The 15,339-nt window shown below is 37.9% G+C and overlaps 1 protein-coding gene across 1 annotated transcript in view; it reads right to left on the bottom strand.

Moving 5' to 3' along the window:
- Window positions 1-8,886: 8,886 nt before the first annotated feature.
- The window catches only part of lca5 (lebercilin LCA5), a 24,390-nt gene continuing 17,937 nt past the window's right edge, over window positions 8,887-15,339 (bottom strand). The window contains exons 5-8 of the mRNA XM_088931680.1: window positions 15,080-15,176; window positions 12,383-12,513; window positions 10,499-10,640; window positions 8,887-9,745 (exon numbers count right to left, since the gene is read on the bottom strand). Of these exons, the coding sequence (XP_088787806.1) occupies window positions 8,937-9,745; window positions 10,499-10,640; window positions 12,383-12,513; window positions 15,080-15,176 (1,179 nt within the window). The 3' untranslated portion in view covers window positions 8,887-8,936. The remainder of the gene's footprint in view (window positions 9,746-10,498; window positions 10,641-12,382; window positions 12,514-15,079; window positions 15,177-15,339) is intronic.

Genomic DNA, 15,339 nt, shown 5'->3' with positions numbered 1-15,339 from the left:
ATTAATAAAAATAATGATATGGGACAGTAAATTATAATTATATTACTTTAAAAGAAAATTATTTGTATTATAATGTATGAGAATGCAAGTAAGGCTACAAAAGAGAAATAAGGAGTGGGGTAGCTACCCTTTAACCAGTATGGTAATTAGAAGCTAATTAATCTGAGGATCTCATCAGCAATTTCTTGAAAGAAGACAGTTATCAGCTTCAACAATATGGCAGGACTGCTTTTCACCTACTCCCATATTCTTTTGTACAAATAATACCTCCTGTTCTCAGTTTTAAATGCACTATTTCCACTAGTGGCCTCCGGTTGCAGTTAATTATGATAATGCTGTTGGGTTCACTCTGTCAGTGCCCTTGAAGATTTTGAAAATTTAAATTAAGTTCCCTCATGCTGTTCTCTCTTCAATACTAAAAAAGTTTAATTATTTTAGCTGATTAAAAAGTAGTTATTTTTTCTACTGTGCATGATATACTGTTAGAAGAATGTAGTAATGCAGTAAATACTGTTATTATTCAATATATTAAACACAATTATTACATTCTTGCATTGAAATTATTCCTGTTATATACAGTACATTATTATTGTTTACTAAACGGATTGTATTGTCAAATGGTAGCTTGTTAAAATTGTCTGATATATTGTACAAAGAATAAGATTCAGATTCAGTTTATTCAGATTATTTTCTCTGGTTCAGCTTTCTTTTGGTTTGTTTTCTGTAATGGGGGTTTTCTGGCTCTTTTGTTTTTACACATTTTGCCACTTTTTGTGTTTTTGCAAAATGTCAGGAAACCAAAATTACCTCTCCTGGCAAACAAATGTTGAACCCTTGTACCCAGAAACAACCAGCAGTTGAAAAGTGACCTACATATATTTTCCGATGGTAAGGTGCCCTGTTTTTGTAACAGATGCTGTATCCCAACAGAAGAATTACTACAGATAATTCTGAACAGGAGGACAATGGAAAAGAATGGGAGCTGTTTTCCAAATAATACAATACAAAAACCACATGTTTAAGTTTTTGCTACACAATTACCACTGTGAAAAAGGTCAATATGATGATTCAGGAACAAACATGTAACATGGCCTATATCTATAGCAGCATCCTGACAGTCAGACAGGTCCACTATGAAAGCAAAAAAAAAGTGCATTCATTTAAGTGCTAGAAAGCCCAGGTGCACAATACATCAGTCCATTTCCAGAGAACCTTTTTGTTCTGAAACCTTATTCTGTAAGTAGAGCCGAGCTTTCTTTTTTTCAGAAACCACACATGTATAAACTGTTGGTCACACATCTATCACAGGAATATTCCTAAGAAACAATTAAGCTGGGTTTCCTGGAAATGCTTCCTGAACCATGCTGTGACACACAGGAGGGAAAAAAAGATGAGTTGCAAATCATTTTCTTTGCAGGTGGAGCACACAGATGTAAATTCGGCCTGTGAGTTCATAGCGCAAATCCACCAAATGAGATCTTGATTTTGTATAAACGCCCAAACCTTCCTAATCATAAAGCCTAAATCTAAAAGCTTAATCCTCATTCCAGCCCAACTAAAATCCTTGTATCAACAGCAGAAGTCATCCTAATTTGTAGTTTAAGTGTAAGTGATACTAGCAAACACTATGCGGGACTTAAATGATAAAGGTAACATTAAAGGCACTTTATAACACCATCAGTGGTGTGCACCCTGTGATGGACTGGTATCCTGTGCAGGGTGTAGTCCTGCCTTGAGCGAGGTTTTTGTGAAAAGCTCCAGGGTGCTATAGCCCATACCAGGAAGGTAAGTGTCTTTTTTGAAAATGGATGAATGGATAGTGTGAATATACAGTACTTGCTTTCTATATTGATTCATAGACTGCTTAATCACTTTGGCTATATATTGTAAAATGTGCAGATTTATGTGATATTAATAATGTATACTGACCTATTTGATTTCAAAATCTGTTAAATATTGAACGATAGAAAGTAAAAGCACCGAGACTGGTATTAATTGCTTATGGCCATCTGTTGGTGAACTTGACTCCCAAGAACTTAAAATCCTTGGTCAAAGTACAACAATTAATAAGAGCTGTAATATTGAAACAGCACTTGCAAATGCAATGGGTAATATCGGTTCTAAATATTTGTTCTACATTTATGTGTTTTTGGCGATTCGTTTTGTAACCAGGTTTTTGGATGTTAGGAATTGTTTAAGGCCTTGTGGAGTGTGAAATAGGAGGCGGCGTGTGTCTGTTTTGAGGACCAGATACGAGACAGAAGCCTACAGTATATTGGTAAAACAGTCCGATAATTTGCTATGGTTGAAGACTTTCTGCTCCTCATAACAACAGCTGTCTGTTGCTGGGTTTCAAGATTTCTAATGTACTCAAAGGTATGCATCGCTCTTTTAGAATGTAGGTTTTAGAAGATTAATGTAATCTTAATGTGCAGTCTTACCTCCTATATAATACAACATGCTGTTTGTGGATTTGAAGTTGCATTCCTGTCTATTCTCTGGAAAGGGAGGTGATTACTATACAGTACACTGATTGAACTTTTTAAATACTTGCACCAGGATGCACCAGGATTATGTGAAGTGTTTTTAGACACCTTTATGACAAGATAAGCTTCTTAGGAGTGAAAGTTTTTTTCAAATCCTACTTTTCCTATTCCACTCTCAATTGCTTACAATGGCCTTTAGAAGTAGAGTGCGCAAGCATCAAACGCCAACATTAGAGTACTGCTTCAGAAACCATTTTATTATACTACACAAAACCCAAATTTCCAAAATATGACCCACAATTTACCATAATGTAAAGAGACTGGAGCATTGTTAGTCGACCTGTACTATATTTCAATGATGTATGAATGCAAACTTTAAACATACTGTATATGTGCATTGCTTTACCATATGAAAATGAGGCACAGGCACATCCAAGTATGTTTTCCACATGTGCAGGCAAAGGAAGCAGAAAATCGAGGTGCAATAACAAACTACACAATACTTTGACTTCTTCAGAGTCAAATAATAATGACTTCGGTCAGTGTTCAATCAAAAGACAACAGATGGAAAACATTAACCAATCATTTGAAACGACTTGCTGCAAATTTGAATTAATCAGACATTACATACATTGACCTAGAAAATCTAAATCATTCGTTTATTTCTTCTAGAATTTGATGAAATTACACCTTTACTGGAAATTTTCTGTCACAAAAAGTGTGCAAAACTGAAAGTATCATTTCATACATTAATAAACTCTTTAATGGTACCTTGAAAGCAATCACATTGCCCACTTTTCCAGCTGTGGTGTGAATTAGTAAAGAAGAATAGAACAGAATAGTGCTTGAGATATACTTTTACAGTTACGTTATTTAGTCAGGGCCCTTGTATTCAAAAGGCAGCGAGTTAACAGGAAAACAGGATACTAATAATTTATTAACATTAACTGTATAATTTAATCTAATAATGATTTACTGCCTAGCTACCACTGAAAATTAACTCAAGTATACAAATGGTCGTAAAATGTTAAGAAGTAATGAATTTATCAAAAGATAACTTGAAGAATACTATGATTTATGAGAACACTAGAGGGATTTCCCTTCCAATTAGAAGCCTAACTTCTTGGAATAAGAATGAAAGACAATATTTAAGCAATAAATGAATAAGCATTTGGAGAGAAAGCTCACAAGATGTTTTAATTTAAAATATATGTTTTAAATTATATTAAAAATAGTAGGGTGGTACGGTGGCACAGTGGTTAGCAATGTTGGCTTGCAGCACTAAGACCCTGGGTTTAATTCTGGACCTGGGGTGGTGTCTGTGTGGAATTTGTACTGTATATTATCCCCATGTTTGCTGAGTTTCCTCAAGGTGCTCCATTTTCCTCTCATAGTCTAAAGACATGAAGGTAGGCTAATTGGCTTCTGGGAAAAATGGCCCTGGTGCGAGGGTGTCTGTCTGCCCTGTGATGGACTGGTGTCCCATCCAAGTGTATCCTGCCTTGTACCCGATGCTAACCAGGATAGGCTCGGATTCCCCTGCAACCCTCTGTTGGATAAAGTGGTTAGAAAATAGATGGATAAAAATGGTTGTCATGCTTAAAATCTCTAAAATATTACCAAATGTCTGAATGTGGAAATACTACCCAGTAGTTTGCCCATGATTACAATACCACTGAAACCACCTCACTAACTTCACTGGTTCTGGTTCTCTCCAAGAGCCAGGAGTTGGGGTCTATTGGCTTCATGTTTAAATGAAAACCTGATAATCAAGCACGGTGATTTTAACAAAAAAACACAAATGTTTGTATTTAAATCAGATTTTTATTGTATTCATTTTTCAAAAAAGAGATTTTTTTAACACCAATTGTAGATTTTGGAAAACTGGTTTCTGAACAGAGAAAATATTAATTGTAAACTTGAATTAAGCAAAATTATATGTACACATTATTTCATTAGATCAAACTTATTTTACAAGACACGATACATACTAAGCCTAATATAGACCTTATATGACTCTTCTGAAATTTCTCTCAGGATATGTAACTACAGTTCAGACATAACAGGAATAAAAATAATAAAAAAATGTTCTTAATCTGCTCTTAATATGGATAAATATCTCCAGTAACCAGAGGCACTAAAAAATAAGTTCTAAAATATTTAAATACATTTGAGAAATCATCTGCTGTTCATAACTCCAATCTACAAGAAGATTTTTATGTCATCTTCATGTGTATTTCTGGAGACACCTTACTTAAAATAGGTACTGTGCTAGAGAATAAAATAAAATAGATAATTAAATCAATGATTTTCTTTCAAAACTTGTTTTAAATCAGCCAAACCCTTGATAATGTATAATAATAACCATTAATTTACAAGCTTCAGAAGAAATAAGTGCCAAGTGCTAAATTTATAATAAAACATTATTCTTCATTTTTCTTTTGATGTACATTATATAAATATAACTACTCTATTTAAAGAGATACATTTCTACTTTACCATAAAATGATCTAATTTGGATCCATTATTCTACAATTTCAATTACTGTACATAATAGCAAACAAAACACTACACCCTCCTAGCTAGAAACTTGAAGGTCATTATTCTATTTCCTGAGAGGTTCATTTACGACTTTACACATATGGGTGAGCCATCATTTATAAGTTAGCTGACCAGTCTAAATAAAGCTAACCTGACTTCTGAAGTACTTAGATCCAATTCATGCAATTTCAAGAGGGAGGTAATAAATTCTGCTGCATTTTCTTAAGAAAGCTAAGAAAACCTCTTAAGAAAGCTAAGCCAACTATAAAGGCCCAGTTGGACTAGGCAAGTGCTTGTCATTTCCCTTTGAAGAGTCTTTAATATACACTCATTTCATTCTAAATTTAGTATATTTTCTGTCGTCACTGCCCAAAATTAATTTTAATAATATGCACAAAATATACCAGAGGGAAAATACTGGGCATCTGTGATGCTCTATGTTGTTGGCTTTTATGCCACAGTGAATACCTTCTATTTGTTTTACCCTGAATTGCATTTGCTCTATTTTACAGTTGAGATTGAAACTGTGTTAGTTTTACTAATTTTATTAGTCATACCTTAAAAAGCAAAATTGCCATAAGCACTTATTATGGGCTCATGTACCAGACTACTCATCTTCCTCTTCTCCTTCTTTTTTTTTAGAAACTCAGGTGAATAGCATAAAAAAACAGAGAAAACAGTATAAAAAACTGGAGCTAAGTGAAGACTGTATTGTCTGTGAAGAACTTATCTTCTTAAAGCACTACTTCACTTGAAGTGCATACAAATAGATAAGATACTCCAAACTGGATTTCAGTTTCTTGATATTTTTTCAAATCATTTATACAGTGCCAAGAAAAGGTTTGTGAACCCCCAATGTAATTATACGAATATCAATGTCTTATCACGATACCCTTGTTTTAATCAACACCAGACCTTTTTTAAATAACCAAAATAATTTATATTGATCAATTCAGTGTTTTTGAGACGCAATGATTTATGCAATTCGAAAAAAAATAAAAGTTAAGAATCAGTGTATGTGAATTCATAAACGAACAGCTACTTAGCCTGCTTAAGGTGGTAAACAGAATCAGGTAGTTAAATAATAAGGGAACAAGTACACAAAGACTGTGTTTGGGCAGCCCTGTTCTTAATAATACATTTTCATCATACAGATGTTATACCGGATATAAAGCTCAGCTGCAGCCAGTGAGAGGTAGAAACCCAAGCACAGGGCTTCCAATAGACCCCAGGGCAGAACGGAGAGAGAGGAATGTAAGGAGATGTAGCGAAGCAGGCTTTAAAAGATTAAGGCTTCAATAAGAAGATAGGGAACTGTCTGTGAAGGGGAATGATTTACTAGTCAGTAGTAAATCTAGTAGAAGAAATAGGAAATATCTCATAGCAAAAGGTCAGCAGTAGCTTGGACGCTAAGCTCTAATGTCAGAGCACCGGTCTGTCAGAGAATCCTGCCTCAACTATCTGGCTTAATAGGATAATTGCCCAGTGGATTGGCTTCCTGAATAAAAAGATAATAGTCTATTCCATGCTGAAAGGAAAAGAAAAGAGGCATGTTTCAGCTGAGGAACCTTCACAGCCTTGGAGTCTTGGAGGCTGTTGAGCCGTCTTCGGTCATCCTGCCACACTTGAAGAAGGCTCCACAGCTGAAATGCTGCGGCTCTTTTCTTTTCCTTTCAGCAGGGAATAAACCTGTTTCCCTTCCTTTGCAGCCTACGCATGCTGACACAGCTACCTACTTGAATAAAAAGACATCTGTCTTAATTGCTAGGCATCCCGTCCTGGTACAAACGTGGCTAGTGGAAGACTGAGTCCGCGGGCGAATGTGCTGGTCACCTGTAGCGCCTGTATGTAGATGGGCTACAGATTTCAGAGAACCTCAGAAAAAGAGTAACTGACATTCAACACCAGAGACTGTTGCAAAACCATTTCTAAAACCATTTGTTTCTCCATCGTTCCACTGTTAGACAGTCAACAAATGGAAAATACCTCTACCTTGGACCGGTCATCCTGCCAAGCTCTCCCCTAAAGCAAAACAGAAAATCACCTGGGGTCAAAGTGAACCCCAGAGTAACATTTAAGGACCTGCAAGCCTCTCCTGCTATGACCACTGTCAGTGTTCATGCCTCAACCATCAAGAAGACTAAGTGGGAATAGTTTTCATGGGAATGGAAGAACAGCCAAGAAAGAACCACTAATCTCTAAAAATAACATCGCTACACGGTTTAAGTTCACAAACAGCAACTTGAAGATCCACAAGACTACTGAACAGATGACTTTCTTGCCACAATAAGAAACTTTTTCTGTTGCAAAAACCAACCAGCTGCCTTCCAACAGATGAACCCCACCCCAGCTATCGAGCATTGTGGTATGAATATCATGACATGGGACTGATTTGTTGCCCCAAGACCAGAATGGCTTGCCGGAACCACAAATTTCGCATTGTATCTGCAAACACTGGAGAAGAATGTCAGGCTGTGTGTTAATCAGCTGGAGCTGAGCCAAAAGTGTGTTACGCAGCAAGAAATGAATCCTAAACATACATGCATGTGTGTCAGAATAGCAGACAAAGAAACCAAATTCACATATTGGACTGGTGAAGTCAAAGTCCAGAAAGAAACCCACTGAAATGTCATGGTAGCACCTAAGGAGAGCTCTTCATGCAAGGAAACCCTCAATGTAGCAAACTTGAAAACAGTTCCTAAATTCCTAAGAGCGAAAGCAATAGACTGTTAGACTTTTCAGCATGGAATAAACCTATTACTTGTTCCTTTGCAGACTGTTAGACTGTCTAGTTGAAGTCATTGGTGCTTAAGGTGCTCCCAGTTGCTGAGTCTTAGGGCTATTAACATTAGGATAATTATCATTAATTCATTCTGGTAATTAAATATTCCAGATATGTCTTTGTGTTATATATTTAATCGGTAAAGTCTAATCTTAATTTTATATTTAATCTTCATTTTTTATTAGACTTTCAGGATGATCTAATTATGTTTTAGGTCTAAAATACAGGAGAATACAGACCAACCTAGGGGATTCAAATTTTTTCTCAGCACTGTTGAAGTAAATTATATTTTAACATTTATTATGTTATTGATAGACTATATAACATTCATGTGCCTTTATTCAAATAAAAAAAACATCATCTTGAAATCCAATATTCCCACCTCAATAGTTTGATTTTGTTGAACTACCACACTCAGGATCTGGTAGTAGCATGAAATGCCCATTTCAATATCATTGTGGAGTGACCCAAGTTCAGTTTGTTAACTCCTACACCATAAGGCAATTCATACTCTGTACCAGATGTTCCAGTTTGTTACATTTCTTCCTAGCCACAATTTGTAGAGATTTTTAATCAGATTGAATGCGTACAGTGGAGATGGAGATCTGCATAAAGAGAGTCAATTACATAATTAAATTGTATAAGCAATTGGGCGTTGATACATTTACTACTTTAGAATGAACAAGGACTTGAAATCACACTTTATAAATCTATATTTTTATAATGACAAAGCCCTGATTTCTACAAACCTTGGTTTAATTCTATTAACTTGGTTGAACTGATTATTTCCTAGGGATAACAATAAAAATGGCACTTTTAGGTCCTTGCAATCACTCATTATCACAATCAATCAATCACAATTATGCAGATTTTGCGACCTTTCATTAATAAAAGAACTGCACCAATCTATCTACGAGCTCAAATATTTGAACCGATTTCATATCTGATCTAAAGTCTGTCCAAATGACGTAAGAAACATCTAATTTCTGACTGAGTTCACATAGAATGAGCCTAGCTTATTCCTTTATGAAGCAAATGCAGTGACAGTTATCAGTAATAGGAAAGATACAATGGGAGCCTTTAACTAGAATAATAACAGTGGTATTATGTATACAGAACACTGCTATCTAAAGAGAGACTTCCTCAATTTCATCCTCAAATGAGTTTATGGCCTTCACAGTTGGCTTGCTCTCGGCAACCTGCAGCCCGTTGCTGTTGGAGGTGGTGATTTTCATGTCATCAAACAAAAAAGGTCTCTCTTTTTTCTTGCCTGGGGTGCTTTTCTCCCAGGGAAAGGGAGCACTGTTTCCCTGAGACATCTTGCTGGCTGCTGGAGGACTCAGTATCTCCATCTTGGAGGACATGTCTGTATTGGCAGTAGAACCAAATAACTGCTGCATAAGGTTAGTCTTCTTATCTTTGCCAAAACTAAGATTTAGAGTGTCTCTGTGTTTTTGTTCAGCACTTTCACTTGTTTGGTTAGTAAGTCCACTCCTGCTCGTTGCCTTCCCAAAAGATGGCACGTAGCTACCGAAGGTCAGATCTTCACTGGACTCCTGAACCTTAATTCCTCTGCGTCCTGAGGAGTCGGGCTTTTTGAGAGCGTCTTTGGTCCCCTGGGAAGGCAAGCCATTGGGAAGGTTCTCCACTGGCTCGGTGAACTTGAAAATCGATGGGGTTGGACTCTGTGGCTCCGCGGAGTGCTTGGCTGGCTTGGAGTCCGAGAAATTGGAAAACAAATCGCCGCTTTGAGTTTCCTGGTCAATCTCCCGCATCCTGGCCAGAAGCTGCTCCTTCTTGCGTCGCTCCTCTGCCATTCGCTCCAGACTGTGCGGGTCCCGTTCCCACTGTCTCCTCTCCCTCTCCTCAGCCTGCTGCCGCTCCTGCTGCAGGGGGTCTTCACGCCACCTCCTCTCCTCCTCCTCCCTCTCCCAGTCTGAGCAAGACACACAATCGCAGTGATTGCAGAGAGCAGCAACTGTTCACCATGGAACAGGAATCCATGGTTTTATTTTAACCATCTTGAGCCCGTTCCTAGTACTATTCCCAGTACCTTCTCATTGCTGAAAGATGCCTACAAATATACTGAGAGGCACGGAAACCCAAGAAATGTTGAATTTTCACATGGGTATTTACAAAGAAGGAGCTTTCATTTACATTTCAAATACTTGGCAGCGGGTTTAAACATTCTAAAAAAAAAGTGTGGATTTGTGGTCAGGGGTTTGACTGACGTTTGTGGGTTGAAACCACGGGCGCGGTGCTGCTGTTGTTATCTAGCTTCAGTAAAATGCCCAGCCAAACAAGTTAAGTTGCTTTTAGAAGCATCAAACATATTGAATAATGATAGTATATGTAAACATTCTATTACTCCAAATGTGAAGGGCTAAAGAAAGGGTTCAAGTGAGGATTAAGGTGCACTTGGCATTCACCTAGTATTATAGTCCTCTTTTAAAATGCTTGTACAGCTGAATGGTTAAAGCTGAGAACTTCAAAAAACAAAAAGATTATCAGGTCTAAAAGCAAAATAACATCTCAGCAGGGATTGCTGTGCAAATTAATTATAGCATTTCTCATCATTGTTCATACTGTATTTATGCACCCATCAACGTTTATAGTCTGCAAGAGCTCAAACTTGTTCGGAAATGGGGTCACCATCTGAATATAAGAGCGATAGAAACTGTGCCCTCACCTTCTCGCAGTCTCCTTGCTTTCTCCTCCAGGGCTTGCAGCTCCTGATCTTTCTTCAGCTTCTCCTCCCTCTCCTTCTCCCGTTCCTCCACTCTCTGCTGCTCCTCTGCTAGCCTCTGCTCATGCTCCTTGTCCTCCACTTCCTTAAAAACGCCGGAGATTATCATTTGACTATTTACAAACACTCAGACACCTCCAGTATCACAGTACTGTAGACTGTGTATCACTATTCTTTTTCACTAATTATCTAAAAAAACCTGTGCAGATCAGCAACAAAAAAATCCCATGCATTATGGAAAAAAAAATCTAAGATGGTTGAATTTTCTTAAGGCATTGTATTTTGCTAATTGTCAAGAATAGGATTTAGTGTATGCCAAGCAAACATATTTACTGTAAATTTAAACAATAATATTATATGAGCCTTAGCCTTGATGCATTTATGGAATAATTATGCAATAAAAGAAATGCATTATTCTGTGTTCCCTGTAGTCTCGCATCCTGTAACAGTAGTGAAGAATCATTATAAAGCACTTGCTACTGTACATGATAGTTTATGTCACATGTTTACAGGGGTTCACTCCTGTAAAATGTCTGGATGGTCGCAGGTTTAGATTCAGTGTGTCTGGTAAAGACAAATAAAGTGCTGGATGTCGAACAACCCCAGAACCTGACATGTGAACAATTCAAATTAAACTAATTAAATCAGAACACTACTAAAATCTAGAAAGTTATGTATTCTCCTGAACCCACAAGGATATTATGAAACAAAACACAGGACATTTTTGACAAAAGGAAAAAGAAGCTCATAATTGCACATATTAGACTAATGTGTACAGTGCATTTCAATATAACCTGATCAGATTTTTTGTGTTAAATGTATGGGGAGTACTGAAAAAGTGGTTTGAACACTACCATCCTGTCATATATGCTTTAGTACATACAGTAAGTGCATTTAATGGTTCCTGTTTAACATCAGTAGTAAAAACATCATGAACATTTTTATGTCAGACGTTTTAACAAAAAGAGAGAAAATGCAAGATAATTCATTGCTCTCATAGGCCCAAATACCTCTACAAATATCACAAAACATGGGAATATATAATAACAACCCTTGCCTTGCCCTTATTACCCAGAAGTCTAATAATCAAGAACTTAAAATCTGGCTGCACAGTGTCCTGGCTACTCTGTAGTCAAAACTGCCTGAAAGAGTCAGTACTGCAAATAAAGCTACAGGCATGGCATGAAAAATGCACAAAAAAAACCAAAAACTGTTTTTTTCAATCAATCAGGAATTGGAAAATGACGTGACGGGGTGGAAAGGTGAGGCATTAGTCAGCATTGCTGCCACACAGTGCTAGGTCGCTGGGGTCAATTCGAGACCTGGGGTGCTATCTGCGTGGAGTTTCTCCCCGTGTTTATGTGGTTTTTCGCCATGCGCTCCTGTTTCTTCTCACAGTCCACAGATATACTGGTACTATACTGGTAGTGTAAGTTAATTGGCTTCTGGGAAAATTAGTCCTGCTGTGAATGTGCGACTAGGTGTCTACTGTATGTGTCTGGCCTGTAATGGACTGGTGTATCCTGCCTTGAGCCTACTGCTTGGCCAGGATAGGCTGTGGCTTCCCAGCAACCCTGAATTGGATCAAGCAAATTGATGGATGGAGTGCCGTTGAATTCTCCCACATTTTATTGCATAGTCAAACTTTATGTTAAAAACAATTAAATACTGTAAGAAAAAAGATGCATGTGTGGTCTATACTGCTGACAATTGTTTCTGTTGATACTGTTATAAAAAAAGCCCCGATTGCATTGTGACACATGACAAACAAAAGAAAACAAAACCCATAGCTCTGAATCTAATCTTACTGAACTGCATGACACTTGCCTTTGATGAAAGATAATCATCTTCTTTTGAATTCCGTGAACCATCAGTGATCGCAGGGGGTGGTGTAGGAAACTCGATGGACAACAGGTTTTCATCAGTCTGCACACTCTTTGTTGCGATCCTATTAGGAGCTAGACGTTTAAAAAAATATCAGGTAAACAATTGTTTAAATTGCCGTGGAAGAAGCATTACTTTTAAAAGCACGTAAACTTCTGTTAAATAGCCAGCAGCCATCACTCTGCAACTTACAACTGACAACCCACTGAAGCTCAGCAGGTGTGAGCCTGGTCAGTACCTGGTTGCTGCAAGAAGTGGTGTTAGTGGACCAAGAGGGGGTGCTCACCCTGTGGTCTGTGTGGGTCCTAATGCTCCTGTATAGTGACGGGGACACTATACTGTAAAAAGGAGCGATCTCTCAGATGAGAAGTAAAACCGAGGTCCTGACTCTCTGTGGTCATTAAAAATCCCAGGGCATTTCTCGAAAAGAGTAGGGGTGTAAAGCCCAGTGTCCTGGCCTTTACCAATGGCCTCCTAATAATCCCCATCTATCAACTGGCTTCATTGCTCAGCTCTCCTCCCCACTAATAGCTGGTGTGTGTACTAGTGCACTTCAGCTGCCATTGCATCATCCTGGTGGTGGTGGTGGAGGGGAGTCTCCATTACCTGTAAAGCACTTTGAGTGGAGTGTCTAGAAAAGCGCTATATAGGTGTAATTAATAATTATTAAATCCCTTGTCATTCTAACAACCTCAAAATAGTTCTCTGAAACATTTTAATTACCCAGCAAGTCTTTTGTTTGCAGCTTTGTGAAGTTACACCCCTTATGAACCAAACGTTGACTTGGACTGCAATCATTTGTGCCGTTAAAGGTAGCGTTTGTGCTACTTTTAATTCTGAGATGTAAGGGATTTTTTGTATCCCACGTGTATCAGCTGTAAAGACCATACAGCTTGCTGGTCTATGTCAATGTGCCATTGGTCTGTTTTGCTCTTTTGATTGGATACAGTCTAGTGTTTTAGCTGTAGTTTGGAACCTGACAGCGAATGTATTAAAAGAGGAGTGGTCCAGGTTAATGAAAGCACAGTCCACCATGCTATTGCCTAGAGCCGAGTTGCTCAGAGTCCCCTCTGATCCTGCCATTGGCGATATACAGTGCAGCTCTTGACACACCAGTAGTAGAACGCACCTGTTCTGGTTCAGCCTGGGCATTGCGGCTGCATGACACGTTGTAACTTGTCACACTTGTATGTGTAACAGAGAGGAATCTCCAAATATATGAGGGTTCCCCTGTGCGCAGGTGAAGTCTGCCAGTGTGGCTGCTTGTGTGTTGAGATCGGCAAAGAGCAACATTTCTCTGGTCCGGGAATTGGCAGATCTTCATGTGGAGAAATTCTTCACTGTTTTTCTGTAGGCGGGGGGAAATATAGACTTTGGGGATTCGGAAATCATTTTGTTTGTGCCGTTGAAACCAGAATCTGTGCCTCTTGGGTTTTTGACACACGATCTTACATAAGATTTGTTGTAAGGGAGTGATGTCATTCCCTGCCATGCAACGTAGCTGTTAAACTGGAGTGGAAGAGAAGTATCTTATTCTGGGGGAGGCACTTCCCACAGAATAGCCCAACCTAGGGTAACAAACTTGGTCCAAACAAATGAGACCAGTTTGGTTCTCCAGAGCAATTGAATGAGGGGCTGAGTGACATCACTCTCCCCCAAAAAAGAATCCCTTATATCAAAGAAACAAAAGTAGCAAACCGAACGCGCTTTGAGTCATTGCACTGTTGGTAGGGGAGCCCGCTTCACAAAGCTGCCTTTTGCCCCCTGGACAAATTGAACATTCCTATCTTCCTGATTTGCATTAACAATGAGGAGAAACAACGTGGGAGTTGTACAAAACAATCTTTCAAAGTGCTTGAAAACAATTGAAAAACTACATATCAAAGAAATGTCCATTTAAAGTTGTTTGAATTCCATTTTTAAGCAACTGCACAATTTATTTTGTTGTACTTTAGCAACACTACCAATCAAATCTATTCTCTCTACAAAGTACTGTATGATGGGATAATTAAGACAAAAAGAGGCCAATGTAAACAAGATTTTGTCAAGTGAGAATGTCTTTATGATGACAATCATATTTTAAGTATGCCAAGTTACTAAAAAACTATAAAGGTAGACAAACAGGAAATTAAGCAAATATAAACTTGTTTCTACTTGCATCATTTTGTTAAATACCAATATTTTTATAAAGAATACCAACCAATCACAATTAATACTTCAGAGATGGAGAGATTGTGGTACAGTGTAGTATCTATGAATCTTTGGAAAAGATCTCTTTTTTTACATTTAGTGGCACAAGACATAATTTACAACCAACAGCTACACCACGTTTCCCTGTGGATACTGCGAGATACTATAGTGAAGCAACAGCTAGAACTAGTCAAATATGAAAATGGTAAAAACAAACATTTGTTTTCCATAAATTTAATACCTAGTCATGCCTCAAAACAACTCTTTTCTTCACAAAAAGGAATTCAGTCTTTCATTCATGGCACCATTTAACTGGGGTTTTGAAGCTCTTATTTATGTGATCTGCATGTGTGATCTGCACCACTTAGCTGTTGTGCATTGTGCATTACATTCTTAGATAGCCAGTGATTCAGCTGTTTAATGAGGTGGAGAACTACGAAACAGTCATACCTTTTTTCCTTGAGGCACTGTCTGCATCTTTCTTTGGTGATGGCTTTAGTATACGGTTGGCATAGATATTCTTTGTTTCAAGTTCCCTCTCCTTTTCCTACGGGACAAAAGCAGTACAACATGTTCCTTTAACACCCCTTAGAATATTCCCAACAGCCGCAGCAGTGATTTTTTGAAAAAATAAATCTTTTATCCTGGCGTGTATTGTGGTAGATTTTGAAGGAACCTAAAAATCAAACTTGACATATATTCTTTTAATG

This window comes from Atractosteus spatula, chromosome 2 (genome assembly GCF_055471065.1).
Source record: "Atractosteus spatula isolate fAtrSpa1 chromosome 2, fAtrSpa1.hap1, whole genome shotgun sequence".
NCBI classification, from domain to species: domain Eukaryota; kingdom Metazoa; phylum Chordata; class Actinopteri; order Semionotiformes; family Lepisosteidae; genus Atractosteus; species Atractosteus spatula.
The sequence above is the reverse complement of the archived record's forward strand: the minus strand, read 5'-3'. Positions and strand labels throughout refer to the sequence as shown.